This window comes from Suncus etruscus, chromosome 4 (genome assembly GCF_024139225.1).
Source record: "Suncus etruscus isolate mSunEtr1 chromosome 4, mSunEtr1.pri.cur, whole genome shotgun sequence".
Taxonomy (NCBI): domain Eukaryota; kingdom Metazoa; phylum Chordata; class Mammalia; order Eulipotyphla; family Soricidae; genus Suncus; species Suncus etruscus.
Window position 1 is genome coordinate 6,570,218 of NC_064851.1, and position 16,767 is coordinate 6,586,984.

At 51.6% G+C, this 16,767-nt stretch overlaps 1 protein-coding gene and 4 non-coding genes across 5 annotated transcripts; 1 reads left to right on the plus strand and 4 right to left on the minus strand.

Annotated features, from left to right (window-relative positions):
• Positions 1–2,645: 2,645 nt before the first annotated feature.
• RPL3 (ribosomal protein L3) lies at positions 2,646–6,900 on the minus strand. The gene is made up of 10 exons (XM_049771645.1): positions 6,855–6,900; positions 5,695–5,887; positions 5,348–5,516; positions 4,833–4,968; positions 3,915–4,101; positions 3,524–3,684; positions 3,305–3,406; positions 3,108–3,203; positions 2,815–2,934; positions 2,646–2,722 (listed from the first exon to the last, which is right to left on the minus strand). The coding sequence occupies exons 1-10, from the start codon at positions 6,855–6,857 to the stop codon at positions 2,678–2,680; spliced, it is 1,212 nt and encodes a 403-aa protein (XP_049627602.1). The 5' UTR covers positions 6,858–6,900; the 3' UTR covers positions 2,646–2,677.
• Positions 3,767–3,861, minus strand: LOC126008051 (small nucleolar RNA U83B). Its single transcript, XR_007495472.1, has one exon. It is a non-coding gene; the product is annotated as a small nucleolar RNA U83B (small nucleolar RNA).
• On the minus strand, positions 4,969–5,021 carry LOC126008055 (small nucleolar RNA U82P). The gene has a single exon (XR_007495475.1). It is a non-coding gene; the product is annotated as a small nucleolar RNA U82P (small nucleolar RNA).
• LOC126007703 (small nucleolar RNA SNORD43) lies at positions 6,400–6,464 on the minus strand. The gene has a single exon (XR_007495197.1). It is a non-coding gene; the product is annotated as a small nucleolar RNA SNORD43 (small nucleolar RNA).
• Positions 6,901–12,605: 5,705 nt separating the features above from the next.
• On the plus strand, positions 12,606–12,712 carry LOC126007329 (U6 spliceosomal RNA). The gene has a single exon (XR_007494910.1). It is a non-coding gene; the product is annotated as a U6 spliceosomal RNA (small nuclear RNA).
• The last annotated feature ends 4,055 nt before the right edge of the window (positions 12,713–16,767 follow it).

Sequence of the window (16,767 nt, forward strand, 5' to 3'; positions counted from 1 at the left end):
CACACGTCGCTGTGCTATCTCTCCGGGCCCAAGGAGCTATTTCTGAGCATGGAGCCAGGAGTAACCCCTGAGCACTGCCGGGTATGGCCCAAAAACAAAAAAAAAACAAAAAAAAAAAAAACAAAAAAGATGAAATTAGGGGGCTGGAGCAATAGCACAGCCATAGGGAGTTTTCCTTGCACACAGCCAACACAGGATGGATCCCCGGTTGAATCCCAGCATCCCATATGGTCCCTGAGCCTGCCAGGAGCGATTTCTGGGCTCAGACTCAGGAGTAACCCTGAGCACTGCCAGGTGTGATCCATAAAGCCAAACTTTAAAAAAATAAATTTGGGGACCTTTATGTGCTGGAGCAATAGTAGTAGGAGGATCCTTATATTGCGTGTGGCACCCCATAAGTCCCCTGAACTCACCAGGAGTGATCCCAGAGCAGAGCTAGGAGTAAGCCCTGAGCACTGTGGGTGTGGTTCAAAACTAAAAACGGGAGCCGGAGCGGTGGCGCTAGATGTAAGGCATCTGCCTTGCAACCACTAGGGTAGGACTGCAGTTCGATCCCCCAGCATCCCATATGGTCCCCCAAGCCAGGAGCGATTTCTGAGTGCATAGCCAGGAGTAAACCCCCCCCAGTGTCATCAAGTATGGTCCCCCCCCCAAAAAAAAAAAAACTAAAAACAAACTAAAAAACCCAAGAGGGGCCAAGGAGTTAGTACAATGGTTAAATCCTTTGTCTTTTTTTAGGGGGTGTTACCAAGTGTGGCCTACCCCAAAATACTAAAAAAAGAAAAAAAACGGGCATGCAGTGGGCTCCTGTTGGATTTTAGGGGCCATGCCCCACAGAGCCCAGGGGAACATGCTGCACTGGAATTTACCCCCAGACATCCAGTGTATTGAGGCCCCTGAAACAGGGTGTCAATTGACTGTGTTCATGGGTCCTAGTACTGTGGGCAGACATCTCAGGGTCTGCTCTGAACCTGGAGGTAAACATGGGACAGATGCCCAGAGGAAAAGCAGGGTGCTGGGGTGGGGGTGACATTTATGCATCCTGTGCCTGCCCTGATGGGGTAATCAAGCTCTGCAGATGGGCCTAGGGAGTGCTGGAACATGGGAATGGAGTCTTCTTAAGGATGGGGGGTGGGGGGCACGCACAGCACTTCTGCACTTGGTGACTGAGCCAGAGCCAGCTGCAGGGTGTAGCTAGGCAGGCAACACATTTCCATGTACTACAAGGCCCTGTAACAGGGTACAGTGAAGTCCCCTTGGGGAGTATGCCTGGGTAAGGGGCTAAGACAAGGCCTGTCTGGCCACCCCCAGACACATAGGTCTGGGAAGCAGAGATCCACATTATGGCCTAATTCAGGCCTGCAAAGGGTCGCCTCCTCCCCCGGGGATACACGTATCCCAGTGGGTTGTAGCTTGGAACAGACCTAGGAGAGGAAAAGAGCATGTAAGGGGGACCCTACAGAATCTCAGGCAGAGGGAGGAGTCTGAAGATTGAGGGGTCCCACTCCGTCCCCCAGGTAAGTTCAGCAGTCAGTGTGTGGCCTTTTAAGGCTAGCACGGTCGCTGCCGCCTGTGTCACCACTTGCTCAGACACTCCCTGCGGGTCTTTCCCTCTTTCCAGGGAATGGAATGAGGCGCCTCACCGCAAGGATCCTGCCAGGTGGCTGTGTTGAGTGCGGCAGTCTTGGGGACACGCGCAGGCTGGGAGCCAGAAGAGACGCCCCACCCTGGCCCCCACAGGCCCGCAGGAATGCCTGAAGCCCCAGGGTACCACCAGCAGGGCAGCTTGCACTCCCAAGCTGTACCCATTTCCCCCTGCTGGCACAAAGCTCATGGGCGGTACCTGTCCTCAGTCCCAACAGGCGTTTTGGCTCAGGAACTTTCCTCTGGACCCCACATTCCCAAAGGTTGGCAGGGAGGGAATGTGGCCCAGAGGCCTGAGGAAACCAAGGAGGCCAGAGGGAACCCTGTGAATTCTGGGAGGGGACCCAGGTGGGGATGGGCATGCCACCCCCAGGCTGGGCGCAGGAGGCCAGGCTGGCAGGGCACTGCCCACTCTCGCCCTCTGGTGGTAGCAGGCTAAACGGCAGGTGACTGGGCCTGAGACTCAACAGCTGAGGAACTGGATCCCCATTTTGCAAGAAAAAAAGTGACCCTTTGTGTGCAGAAGTAAAACTCCAGTAGCCTTTAAGACCCACAGCACCCCTATGACAGCCACTGCCTGAGAGAGCAGAGGGTGCAGGGCAAACACTGGCCCAGTGCCTTGGGAGTCGGGGCCAGACCCAGGAGCATCCAGCAAACCAACATTAACATAAAGACTCAAGGAATCGAAGAGCTGCAGAAATGGTCAGTGATCCCTTAGGTCCTGACCAAATAAGAGGTGCCACCAGTCTCTACTCAGGTCCCCTTTTCCCACTTGCACGGGCACCAACACCAACAAGCTCTGACTCGAAGGCCCGTGGATGAGTCAATGGTGTCTCCAGACTGGGGTGCCCACATGCCCAAAGGGTCTGGAACATCCTGTGCTCCCCAGAGCCACCGCCCCCAAGCTGTGCAAACAAGCCCTCTATGGGGAGCCCCACTCCACCCAGCCTGCTGACCTAACCCACATATTCCCAGAGCCAGTCAAAACCAGGAGCCAGAGGTGAGTAAGAAAGGTTTATTGAGAAGCTGCAAGTTAGGCGCCCTCTTCCTTGGCGATTCGGTCCTTCTTGAGTGGTCCCTGTGGAGATGGGGAGAAAAGGTCAGAAGGTGCAGGGCAGACAACCTTTTACCTGCTCCCCAGGGGCTGGGAGCTGGGCACCCAGAGCTCACCATGAAAGCTTTCTTCTCCTCCACTGTCTGGAAGCGGCCATGGCCAAACTTGGAGGTGGTATCGATGAACTTGAGGTCTATCTTCTCCAGGGCCCGGCGCTTGGTCTGCACCAGAAGGGACTGGGGAGAAAGATGATGACACAGGGAGTCAGTGGGTCAGTCTGGGCAGCTAGGAGGAACTATCAGCCAGATGGAATTTCCTGCCTCAGAACTTCAGAGACAGCAGCCCCCTAGCAATGTCTGGTGGGGGCTTCCGTCTGTCTAGACTAGACCCCTTCCCCAGCGGCCCTCACCTTGCGCAGCGTCAGAACTCGCTTTTTGGTCCCCACCACGCAGCCTTTCAGCATCACGAAGTCGTTGGTCACTTCCCCGTAGTGGACAAAGCCGCCCTGGAAGCATTACGGATGGTGAGTGTGGTCGGGCCCCATAGGGTGGCTTCTGTCCCTCATTCCCCGACAGGGGGACCTGGGAACCCGAGGTCAGGGCTCACCAGAGGGTTGATGCTCTTGTCGGACAGATCGTAGTCAGTAGACGCGTTGTTCTTGATCAGCTTGCCATCCTTGATGAGGTAGCCCTGGCCGATCTTGTAAATCTGAGCAAGGGAACAGAACAAGCGTTTGGACCAAGAAACACAAACAAACTCCAGTGACCTGCTTCTAAGCAGGAACTGGCTCAGGGGGCCTAGGAGAGTGCTGAACTAGGACCTCACCTTCTTGTTGATCTCGGTGCGGTGGTGGTAGCCTTTCTGCCCAGCCCTAGCCACGGAGAAGGCCACGCGGGCAGGATGCCAGGCTCCGATACAGGCCACCTTCCGCAGTCCACGGTGGGTCTTGCGGGGCAGCTTCTTGGTGTGCCAGCGGCTGGTGACCCCTAGAACAAACGTCCGCTGTTACACACATGTACCCAGCTCCAGGGGGGGGGCAATTTAATGGGGGTCTGGACCTCCCCCACAGCTGTTCTCAGAAGGAAGGCAGCTTGGAAAGCTTCCGCAGTCTAAAATCGGGCGCTGTGCCCAGCGCTCTTTCCAGAGTCTCATCACTGAACAGCCCAAGACCTCCTGCATCATCCAACCCCCTGAATCACCCCCAAACTCCACCTACCTTTGTAGCCTTTGCCCTTGGTCACCCCGATGACATCGATCATCTCATCCTGGCCAAACACCTGGTTCACAGGGACCTGCTGTTCCAGCCGCTCACGGGCCCAGTCCAGCTTCTCAGCCACGGTGCCACCATTCACCTGAATCTCCATCAAGTGTGCCTTCTTCTGGCGCAGGGGCAGCAGGCGCATCTGTGGGCAGCAGTGAGTCAGTGCTGGGTTCTCCATACTCCCCTTCCCAACCTGCCCCAACTTTCCCCCCACTGGGAGAGGAACCTCTTTTGATCATTCATGGATGCAAAGTGCCCCAAATCCAGGTTAGAGCAGTAGTACAGAGAGCTAAGATACCTGCCTTGGTCAGCAGCAGGCCCAGATTCAATCCCCAGCAATGTTAAGGAATAACCAAGCATTGCTGATGTGCCCCCCATAAAACCAAAGTACACCCAAATTTCAGTTAAAAAGAATCTAATGCTATGGGGTAAGGACTGAGCAAATGGGACAGGGTCCCCAAACTCATCAAAAGACCCCCCCAAAAAAGGGCCAGGAGAGCACAGCGGTAGGGTGTTTTTGCCTTGCAAACAGCAGATCCAGGACTAGATGGTTTGAATCCTGGCATCCCGTCTGACTACCAGGAGCAATTTCTGAGCGCAGAGCCAGGAGTAACCTGGAGAGTCACCCCAGGAGAGTGCTGCCGGGTGTGACCCAAAAAGGCCTTTTGCGAAAGGCAGGGACTGAGCAGGTTTTGCCCTTAATCTTAACCCTTTCACTCCTCACCCAAAGGACTGGTGGTGTGGGTATGGTCACAATGCCCCCTGCTGGCCAACAGGGCAAAGTGCACCCAGAAAAGGCACTGGGCTTAGGGGGGGCTTGACTGCTACCAAATGAATATTCACTGCAAGCTGAAGGACAGACCCCCAGCTCACCTGCGTGTGGGCAATGACCCGGATGACCTGGCAGTACTTCTTCATGCTGGCCAGGTCCTTCCCCAGCTGGCGCTTGCCGTCTTCATCCTGCCACTTCTTGCAGTACTTGGTGAAAGCCTTCTTCTTGGACTTATGCCTTCAGGAGCAGAGCAGAGTTGGGGCGGGGGGCCGGGTGCAGGCCTTCACCTCTGCTCCAGAGAGGGAGCGGGGCCACACGGCACCACGGGGGGGATGGGGCTCATTGCCGGCTTCTAAGGAGCCTTTTCCACCGGCAAGAGGAGCCCAGAGGGAGCTCATCGGACAGGGCCGAGCGGAGCTGAGGAGGTGCACAGGATCGGTGAGTTGACAGTTCGGCAGGCACCCAGGTTCCTGCTCCAGCCCAAGGCCCTTGCCGCAGCAACCCCAGTAGCAACCTGCACCCCTAGAACCGGTCCGCCCCTATCAACTCAGCCTGAAGCAGGACCTTTCTCCCACCCCAGGACTGACGTCCCCTCCTCTCTGCCTCACCCCCTCACCAATTCTTGTAGAAGCGCCTCTTGCACTCGTCACTGATGTGCTCCGCGAAGATGGTCTTGAAGGTGCGGAGGCCTCTCGGGGTCTCCACGTAGCCTACGATGCCCACCACCACCATGGGTGGGGTCTCCACGATCGTCACGGCCTCTACCACCTCCTTCTTGTTCACCTCTGCCGAGCAAAGGAGAGGTTGAGTGGGTCAGAGATCCAACACACACAAGCACGGCACGGGCCTGACCTCAAGGGACATCTCAGATTCTGGGGTGCTGCAAGACGCCAGCCTCTCTCCAGGAAGCACCCCACCACGTGGTTCCATAGGCCCCCATCCACTCCCAAACCCCATACTTACTGGATCCAGGCCTGTCGACCTCCCGAACAATGTGGGTCATGCCCGCCTTGTAGCCCAGGAAGGCCGTGAGGTGCACGGGCTTGGAGGGGTCATCCTTGGGGAAACTCTTCACCTTGCCCCGGTGCCGGCTGCTACGCTTCCGAGGCAGGAAGCCCAGGGAGCCATGGCGGGGCGCTGAGAACTTCCGGTGAGACTGTAGGGAGGAGACCGGACAGGGTTGGCACCTCTGCTGGTGGGTGCCCAGAAAACCCTCTCCTGGCCTTTGGCGAGCATTTTACAAGCCCTTCAGAGGGGTTGAGGTTTCTAAAACTGGTTCTTTTATGGCCTTGGGAGGGGGGAGTCACATTTCCCAATGGTCAGAAATCACTCCTGTAAGGCAGGCTTGGGTTACCCATATGGGTTACCTGGGATTGAAAGCAAGTGGGCCATATGCAAGGGAGTGCAAGGGGGGGGGAATAGCTTTCTTGCTCAGGCCCTTATAATTGCTTCTGAAATTTTGCACAACTACAGGTCCCCAAACAGTTGGAAAGCATGGTGGGAGACAATGCAGCCTGCAAAGACCTTGCTGATGGTGCCAACCCCCCCCCAAAAAAAGTAATCTGGAAGAGATCAAGGCTTACAAAGTCCCCAAACGCTGCTGGGTCTGAGCCCCAAACTCAGGCCCCATGCTGGTCCCGTCCACACAGGCCCCTAGGCCGCCAGTGCCCGGTCAGAACACGACAATCAGCACAGTGGGTCTGTCCGCCCGTCGTTAGGGATCATCATTCGAGGCTCTGGCATGTCCCAGGGGCCTTGGGGTGGGGCCACCCCAACATCAGCATTTCAGGCCAGGTGCTTCCAGCTACAGATTCCATCCTCTACCGAGGTGCTCTAGGGGCAAGTGCTCCAGGACAACCAACCCCCCATGTCCAGACCAAGATCCAAATAAAACAAAGTCACTGCGGGCACGGCCACCCACATCATGGGGGTTGTAAGGCCCAAGACAAACCAAGAAGTGGGCACCGGATATTTTCATTAAATACAACGGCCAGTGGGTTCATGCAAATGTCCCATGTTCCCAGAGCCAGTCCGTGGCACCAGGCGAATTGAGATAGCGGCGATGCGCGCGGATTGAAGCACGCAGCCTCTCTATAGCCGGCCAGGCCGCCATGAGTACGTACCATCACTCCGGAAGAAGCTGCCAGCAGAGACCGGCTCTCGAGTGGGCCAGGCTCTATATACCCACCGTGGTCCCGCCCCTTCCGGCGTACGTGCGCGTGCCCGTTGCGGACGTCAGGGGTGGGGTGAACAGGGAGTTGACGTCTCCGCGCATGCTCGTTCCGCATCTGGCACTGCTTGGAGAAGGACGTCATCTTCGGGAACCGGAAGTAGAGGCTCTACGGCAAGCCGTTGGGTACAAACTAAACCAAAAACCCAGATTCGCTAGGTTAGCAAATTATGTCGGACTTTATGGCGTTTGTCAACGGCCAAATTTTACTAAAAGCGTCCTGAAGTCTCAAAGGAACGTTTCTTTTCACGTGAAATAAAGTTGCATCCGGAATTTATAACCCTGGGCCCTCTTTAGTCCCAAAAGCACTTTTTACAAGTATGTCACAAGAGACATGCCATTTCCACACTACACAATACATCATGTGGCTGACGTTTTGCAAGCACGTTGAGTTAAAAGAGTTTTCTTTGTTTTTTTTTTCTCCCCTTGAAAGAGTTTTCATTCATCCCACCATCTCTCAATTGGACAGAAAGAAGTGAAGCTATGATTTTCTTCCAGCTTAGTACCATCCATGTCCATAGCATCAACAATACATAAATGTGTCTTGTTTTAGACACATAGAGCTCAGATTTCCCTGTTATGCTTTCTCTCTCAAGTTTGCAGGATGGCCTGAGCTTGGAACTGAAGGTCTTACTGGGGGTCACCGGCCCAGCCTCAGAAAACCTAGCTAGCTGTCCCAGTTTTCCACACCCTTGGTGCACCAGGTCCCTACCTAATCCCCAAACATTCTGGAGTGTAAGGACTCTGGGTTATACAGAGTTGACCTTAAGATTCTGGACTCGACGTGTCCGAGAGCAGTGGTGTTTACAATTAATTGATCACAGCCAGAAATAGCTCCTGGCAGGCACGGGGACCCTATGGGACACCGGGATTCGAACCAACCACCTTTGGTCCTGGATCGGCTGCTTGCAAGGCAAATGCCGCTGTGCTATCTCCCCGGGCCCACAGATTTCTTTGTTCCTTCTCCACTCCCACTGCTTCACTTGACTAACCTAAAAAAAGATTCTGGACTCATGGAGCCAGAGCAGTAGGGCGTTTGCCTTGCACAAGGCCGATCCAGGAAGGACCTGGGTTTGATCCCAAGAGTCCCATATGGTCCCCCAAGTTAGGAGCGATTTCTGAGCTCAGAGCCAGGAGTAACCCCTGAGAGTCACTGGGTGTGGCCCAAACAATTAAAAAAAAAGATTCTAGACTTATTCATAAAGGACTATTTTTATTTTCAGAGGAAGGTTCTTGAGCTCTAGAAAATAATCTGTATTTAGAGGCAAGCAAGACTTGGTTCCTGCTGACTTGTCTCTGCAGGGGATTGGGCATTTGAGTCTGAGCTGGGGCTGAGATAGAAAGGCAAGTACTTTCAGGTTCCATCTTTCTAGGGTTTCTATTTTGTTGTGTGTGTGTGTGTTTTCCCCCTGAAATCCCTTGCTAATTCCACTTCTCTGATTGCCAACCTAAAACAACAGATGGGAAGGTGGTCTGTGCGTGTGTGTGTGTGTGTGTGTGTGTGTGTGTGTATCTGTGAGTTTGTGTCTGTGTACTCTATGCCACCCTTCATGCACACACACACACAACACATCTTAGAGCTACTTATTCAGCCTGTCTGAGGAATACTCAGGAATACAGACCCCAAGAGTCCTCAAAAACAAATCATGTGTCTATTGAAGAAAATGTCTCTCTCGGGGCCAGAGCGATAACACAGCGGTAGGGCATTTGCCTTGCACACGGCTGACCCAGGATGGACCTGGGTTCGATCCCTGGCACCCGATATGGTCCCCCAAGCCTGCCAGGAGCAATTTCTGAGCGCAGAGCCAGGAGTAACCCCTGAGTACCGCCAGGTGTGGCCTAAATACGAAAGAAAGGGGGGGGCTGCATGGGGGTAGGGTGTTTGCCTTGCATGCAGAAGGATGGTGGTTCCAATCCCAGCATCCTATATGGCCCCCAGGAGCGATTACTGAGTGTAGAGCCAGGAGGAACCCCTGAGCGCTTTTTGGTGTGACCCAAAAACCAAAACCAAAAAAAAAGAGGAAGGAAGGAAGGAAGGAAGGAAGGAAGGAAGGAAGGAAGGAAGGAAGGAAGGAAGGAAGGAAGGAAGAAAGGAGGAAGGGAAGGAGGGAGGGAGGGAGGGAGGAAGGAAGGGAGGGAGGAAGGAAGGAAGGAAGGAAGGAAGGAAGGGAGGGAGGGAGGGAGGGAGGGAGGGAGGAAGGGAGGAAGGGAGGAAGGGAGGAAGGAAGGGAGAGAGGAAGGAAGGAGGAAGGAAGGAAGGAAGGAAGGAAGGAAGGAAGGAAGGAAGGAAGGAAGGAAGGAAGGAAGGAAGGAAGGAAATATTTCACTACTGAGAATATTCATTCCCCCACCTCCCTTCCACTGGCTTCATTATTGTGTTACTGAGAGATTGGTGGGTGAGGATGAAGAGGTTGGGGGGCTACCTCCCACCTTCAGGGTCAGCAACAGAACCCACAGACAAGGCCAAGGACCACACATACCAACCAGGGATCCATCTCTCTGCCTCAAACATGCAAAGTAGGCATTCTACCTCTGAGCCACATTCTCAGGTCCCCAGGGGTTAGGGATGTCCACACCCTGCAATACACAACCCTCCCAATGATGTACTGCTCAACCCAGTGATGCTGAGGGACCACCAAGGCTATTGGAACAGTACTCTAGGGACCCTGAAGTGCTAGAGATCAAACTTGGGTCCAAGCCAGAGCAAGGTAAGAGCAATAGCCTTTGGAGCTTGGCAAGAGCAATAGCTTTTGGAGCTTATTTCCTGGCCCATAAGTAAACGACGTTGTTGTTATTTTGGAGGGAGGCACACTCTGCACTGTTCTTGGGGTTATTCCATGCTCTGTGCTCAGGAATCATTCCTGGAGGTGCTCATGGAACCTTAGAAAGTGCAGGGATCAAACCCAGGTCTGCCACATACAAGGCAAGCACCCCTACCTGCTGTATTATGCCCCCATTGCCTGAGTCAGTTTTTGCACAGTAGAAATTATTTGGAGCAGGAATGTTTCTAAATTCAGCATCTTTCAAGTTCGAGATAATAATGCAATATGGTGCACATACTGTATATTATGTAATCCTTCCAAAGCTCTTTAATAAAGCACATTAATTCTGGAAAGAAACATGAATATTCACAGGCAGTGGGATAAATATAAATAGCCTCATATCAATTAAAGGCTGCCTCAACTGATTACAAAATTCAAGTTAATTTGTTTGGGGTTATTTTTGCCACCTAATGATTTTAAAAGTTTTTTTTTTTTTTTTGTCTGTGTGTTCAGTGGTTTTTGTTCTCTCAGGATTCCAACCCAGGGCCCCATACATGCAAGGCAAACTTTGTGCCTCTGAGCAACAGACCCAACCCCTAGTAAGTTGCTTTTTGTTTTTTGTTTTATTTGTTTTTTTGGTTTTTGGGCCACACCCGGCGGTGCTCAGGGGTTACTCCTGGCTGTCTGCTCAGAAATAGCTCCTGGCAGGCACGGGGGACCATATGGGACACCGAGATTTGAACCAACCACCTTTGGTCCTGGATCGGCTGCTTGCAAGGCAAACATCACTGTGCTATCTCTCCGGGCCCAGTAAGTTCTTTTGTTTGTTTGTTTGTTTGTTATTTTTTGGTTTTTGGGTCACACCTGGAGGCGCTCAGGGTTACTCCTGGCTGTCTGCTCAAAAATAGCTCCTGGCAGGAACAGGGGACCATATGGGACACCGGGATTCGACCTAACCACCTTAGGTCCTGAGTCGGCTGCTTGCAAGGCAAACACCACTGTGCTATATCTCCAGTCCCCCCTAGTAAGCTTTTTTATAGTAGAGCAGGTAAGAGTAATATTAGTCATATCCTGAATAGTACTTGGGGACTATCCCCAACTGCATGCTTGGGGATTTGCTAGCAGTGGTATTTATTTTATTTTATTTGGGGGGTTTTGGGCCACACCGAGTGGCCACACTCAAGGATTACTCCTGACTCTGCACTCAGAAATTACTCCTGCCAGGCTCAGGGAACCATATGGGTTTTAGGGGATCAAATCCAGGTCAGCCGAATGCAAAGCAAATGCCCTACCTGCCACAGTGTACTATCATCTGCCCCCAACATGGTCTTTTTCTGGGCGGGGGAGGGCTACAGTGGTTACTCCTAGCTCTGCATTCAGGTATCATTCTTGCCAGTGCTCAGAGAGCCATATGGGATGCAGGGGATCAAACCTGGATTGGATATGCAAGGCAAGCACATTCCCGGGTGTACTAGTTCTCGGGCTCACTGTCAGTGGTCTTCAGAGGACCCACCATTCTGGGGATTGAAACCAGCCTGGTTTCTGGCACAATGAAGGGTTACATTCTCTTGGAGATTGGTTGAGATCCGACTACCCCCAGAGATCCCAGAAAGGAAAGGCAATTCCCATTCCTCTATTCAACAAGGACAGGGACGCAGTTCCAGTCATATAGATCCACAGTAAATAATCCACACAGACAAGAGGGTCAAAGGAGGCACAAAGGTCGAACACAAAATCCTTTGCCCACCAGCCAACTGCTCCAAAATCAAGAGCCAGACCTTTTCCTCCCAGCTTTTCTCCTAATTATTCAGATCCAAATAGTGCCCACCTACCTGAAAGGTCATGGGTGGGAAAGCAGGCAGAGAAAACATATACCGTAATTTGGTAAGTGTTTTCTGGTGACCTGGCAGAGTGATCCCTGAGCACAGAGTCAGGAGTCACAGCAGCTACTCCAAGGAATGCTCAGGGGACCAATACGTGGTGCTGGGCATCCAACCAAAGCTAGCTAGCTGCATGCCAGGCCATCTCCTTAGTCTCTGTGTGTTTGTCTCTCTCTGGCTCAAGCCTTACCCTGGGCCTCTGACTTTCTATCTGTGTGAAACTTTGTTCTCTGAATTGCTTTTCTTCAAATTCCACCCCCCCCCAAAAAATGATGTGGAGACCGGAGTGATAGCACAGCGGTAGGGCGTTTGCGTTGCATGCTGTCGACACTGGACGAACCTGGGTTTGATCCCTGGCATCCCATATGGTCTCCAGAGCCTGCCAGGAGCGATTTATGAGCACAGGGCCCTGAGTAATCCCTGAGCACTGCCAGATGTGGACTCCCAAAAAACAATAAAGTAATAGAATCACGGGGTTGGAGCAACTATAGCACAACAAGTAGGGCATTTGCCTTTCACGTGGCCAAGCTGGGTTCGATCCTCGGCATCCCAGATGGTCCCCCAAGCCTCTCAGGGGTAATTTCTGAGCACAGAACAGGTGTAAGCCCTGAATGCTGCCAGGGTGTGGCTCCAAAACAAAACAAGCAAGCAAACAAAAAAAGTAATTGAATCTGGAACAGAGTGATAACACAGTGAGGAGAGCATTTACTTTGCACGTGGCAAACTCTAGTTTGATCCTCAGTATCCCATATGATCCTTGAGTCCTCCAAGAGTAATCCCTGAGCACCAAAAACCAAAAGAAAAAAAAAAAAAGAAATAGAATCAAGGGTCAAAGTGATAGTACAACAGATAAGGCTAATGTTTGCCTTGCATGCAGCTGGCCAGGTTCAATCCTGACATCACATCTGGTCCCATGAACCTCACCAAGAGTGGTCTCTGAATAGAGCCAGGAATAATACATCCTGAGTACCCAAAACAAACAAACAAACAAAAGCCACAACAGTGCTCGCTTCGGCAACACATATCCTAAAATTGGAATGATACAGAGAAGATTAACATGGTTCCTGCGCAAGGATGACACGCAAATTCGTGAAGCGTTCCATATTCTTGGGGGAAAAAAAGCCACAACAGAAATCAGTACAGAATGGGCCGGAGAGAGAGCACAGCAGTAGAGCATTTGCCTTGCACAAGATCTGGATTCCATCCCCGGCATCCCATATGGTCCCCTGAGCCTGCCAAGAGTGATTTCTGAGTGCAAAGCCAGGAGTAACCCCTGAGCACCGCCGAATGTGACCCAAAAATAAAAAATATAAAAAAATAAAAAAGAATGACTCCTGGCAGTGCTCAAGGGAACCATATGGGGACCTGGGGATTAACTAAATCTAGCTCGATGGAGTGCCAAACAAGCACCCTCCTCATGGTGCTCTCGCTCTGGCCCTCGGGAGCTGTATATGTGGAGTTGGGAATTCAAACCTGGGTCAGTGGGTTGAAAGTAAGTGTCTTAGCCTTGTACTAGAGCTTTACCTCCCCACCCCAAACTAATTTTAAAGAGGTACGTTCAGCAGTGCTTAGGAGAGACTCTCAGCTTGGGGAGTTGCTCCTGGCAATCTTCAGGGAACCATATACAGTGCCGATGTCAAAGCATTCACTCATCACATCTCTGGAACTTAATTTTTGTTTATCAGGGGCCAGCGGGTAAGGTACTTGCCTTGCACGCAGCCAACCTGGGGTTCAATCCCCGGCATCCCATATGGTCCCCCAAGAAACCCTCAGGAGTAATTTCTGAGTGCAGAAGCAAGAGAAACACCTGAGCATCGCCGGTGTGACTCAAAACCAAAATTAAAAAAATTTGTTTTCAGGGGCCCGGAGAGATAGCACAGCGGTATTTGCCTTGCAAGTAGCCGATCCAGGACCAAAGGTGGTTGGTTCGAATCCCGGTGTCCCATATGGTCCCCCATGCCTGCCAGGAGCTATTTCTGAGCAGACAGCAAGGAGTAACCCCTGAGCACCGCCGGGTGTGGCCCAAAAAACAAAAAAACAAAACCAAAAAAAAAATTTGTTTTCAGTACTGGGAATCAAACCCGGGGCTTCCTATATACAAAGTAAAAGTTTCCTATTGCTGAATCATATCCCCAGTTCCTTGGAAGGTTCTAGAGATTCTAATCTAGAGGTTTTGTCTCCCCAAAGAAAGGCTACAGGGCTCCACAGTGCCCTCTAGGGGTCCTGTAAAGGAACAACACTGAAGCTGCGACTTCCAGAGCAAAAAGGGCGGGCTGTGTTTTGCGGGTGCAGTGGGGGTTAAGTAATATTTTTTTCCTGCAAAGGTGGCAGTAGGGCAGATAAATGTGGGAACTTCTGCACTGAAACCTCCAGGGAAGGAACATGTCTGCTCTGTCTTTAGACAGAGAGGGGGCGAGTAAAACAAGCTTTTCCTACTTCTTAATTGCCTCCGGCTCAAAATAATCCTTATGTCAATGAGGCGTATTTTGGGGTGAGACATTCTGGATTCTTTCAAGGCTATTTCTGTACAGGGAACTAGCTGACAGTTCAACAGAATTAGGTAGGTTGGGGGAGATGACTTTACATCTACAGAGGTTGTGGCTGGAGCAATATGACAGGGATAGGACACTGGCCTTACACTCAGATGATCCAGTTCAATCCCTGGCATCCCTTAATCCCTGAGCCCTGCCAGGAGTAAACCCTGAGCATCATAGAATGGGGTTCCTCAAAAAAAAAATTAAAAAAAAAAACCTGTTTAGGGGCCAGAGTGATAGCACAGTGGGGGATGTATGCCTTGCATATGCATATGGCTGGCCCAAGTTTGATCCCTAGCATCCCATATGGTACCTCAAGCTAGCCAGGAGTAATTTCTAAGTACAGAGCTAGGAGTAACCCTGAACAAAGCTGGGAGTGGCTCAAAAATAAAAATGAACAGGGGGAGGGAAAAACAAACAAAAAAAACTACTTACATTGTTTTGGGGGGATATTTTGCTTCTGTATACTTTTTGTTTGTTTGTTTTGTTTTTTGAGGGGTCACCCCCAGCAGTGCTCAGGGGCTACTCTTGGCTCTGCTCTCAGAAATAGCTCCTGTCAGACACGGGGGGAGGGATGGCGGGAACCATAGGGATGCCAGGATTCGAACCATCATCTGTCCCAGGTTGGTAGCATATAAGGCAAACGCCCTACCACTGTGCTATCTTTCCAGCGCCTTGTTTGATTGGTTTTGAAGTCACACCTGGTGATACTCAGATGTTCCTGACTCTACGTTCAGAAGTTCTACTTCTCTGGAAGTATTCAAGGGACCCTATGGAATGCCTGAGATCAGGCCTGGCCTGGGGTGGCCGCGGGCAAGGTAAGTGCCCTCCCCATTGTGCTATCACTACAGCTTCTTGTAGTCCCTTTGGGAGGATACTTTGGGAAAATGAAGGGGCAGGTGACATCTTCAGAGTTACTCAGGCGACAGAAAATTAAGTCAGGGGCTAGCGAGAGAGCACAGCAGGAAAGACTCTTTCTTGCCTTGCATCCTGAACCCCCTGGTTTCTACATGGTCCCCCAAGCACTGTCAGGGGTCATTCCTGAGCAAAGAGCCAGGAATAAACCTCTGGATGTGGCCCTAACCTGCCCCTCCCCACCTCAAAATCCAAAGAATTGTAGAAGTCTCTCTGCTTCAAAATGTCCGCTGGGTTGGATCTTTGTAAATTCCTGTGTGTTGGGGTCCAGCCCGAGCAAATCCCCTCTAACTTTGGGATCATGACCCTCCTTAGAAAATAAAAAGTTTGGGGCCAGAGAGATAGCATGGAGGTAAGGCATTTGCCTTGCATGCAGGAGGTCATCGGTTCGAATCCCGGCATCCCATATGGTCTCCCGTGCCTGCCAGGAGCAATTTCTGAGCCTGGAGCCAGCAATAACCCCTGAGCACTGCCGGGTGTGACCCAAAAACTACAAAAAAAAAAGTTTGGACCCCCTATATCTTAGGATATCATATAGGCCAAGTTTCTTTGGGGGTGTATGGGGGGCACACCTGGTGATCCTCAGGACTTACTCCATGTTCTGCTCTCAGGAATCACTCCTGGTGATGCTTGGGGACCATATGGGATGCCATGAATCGAACTTGTATTGTCTGTGCTCAAGGCAAACACTCACCCTGTTGTACTATGGCTCTGTCCCATATATGGACGATGTTTCTAACCCAACCAATTAAAACCTACTACCAGAATGTTAAAACAAAGCCAACACACTAGTAATTTTCCTGCTTGTAAAAACAGAATAAAAGGAGGAAAATCACCCGTTGGTACTTCCTAAGCGAGTCCTGCCAGGATTCCCTGGGACATTGAAGCCATCAGGGGAACAGAACCACGACACCACCTACGGTTCTGAGTCACAGACACAGCAGCCTGTAATGTGGACACTCCCACGGTAGGGGGCGCTGCTCCAGGGAATTCCCTGGGGTACCTGGCCCCTCCATCTGCATACTAGCCTCTGCCATCCTCCCTAGATAAGTATGAGAGATGCCCACAGCCCCTGTGAGGTCTCCCTGTCCACCCACCTCAAAACATCGTTAAATCACATGTATGTGAGGGGTGAGGGCCAGAGCGATAGCACAGTGGGGAGGGTGCTTAGCTTGCATGAGGTTGGCCTGGGTTCCATCCCAGACATCCCATATGGTTCCCACGCCTACCAGTAATATTTTCTTTTCTGTTTTCTGTTTGTTTGTTTGTTTGTTTTTGAGCCACACCCAGCAACGCTTAGGGGTTACTCCTGGCTCAATGCTCAGAAATTGCACCTGGTGGGGCCTGAGCGATAGCACAATGTAGAGCATTTGCCTTCCATGCAGCCAATCCAGGACAAACCTGGGTTCGATTCCCAGCATCCTATATGGTCTCCCGAGCCTGCCAGGAGTGACTTCTGAGCACAGAGCCAGGAGTAACCCCTGAGTGCCCTTGGGTGTGGCTCAAAAACTAAACAAACAAAAAAGAAATCAGGGGCTCATATGGGATGCTGGGGATTGAACCCAGGTCGTCCCAAGTCAGCCACCAGCAAGGCAAACGTCCTACTGCTGTGCTATCACAGTGGCCCCAAGGAATAATTTCTGAGTGCAAAGGCTAGAGTGGCCCCTATACACTGACAGGTGTAGATGAAAACAACAACAACAAAATGTTTTTAT

Excerpts from the sequence above, each read along its gene's own strand:
- RPL3 (XM_049771645.1), bottom strand. Across the intron at positions 4,969-5,347 it reads AGGCGCTTCTACAAGAATTG|GCATAAGTCCAAGAAGAAGG; the intron begins GTGAGGGGGTGA and ends CTGCTCCTGAAG. Across the intron at positions 3,204-3,304 it reads ACAAGAGCATCAACCCTCTG|GGCGGCTTTGTCCACTACGG; the intron begins GTGAGCCCTGAC and ends TAATGCTTCCAG.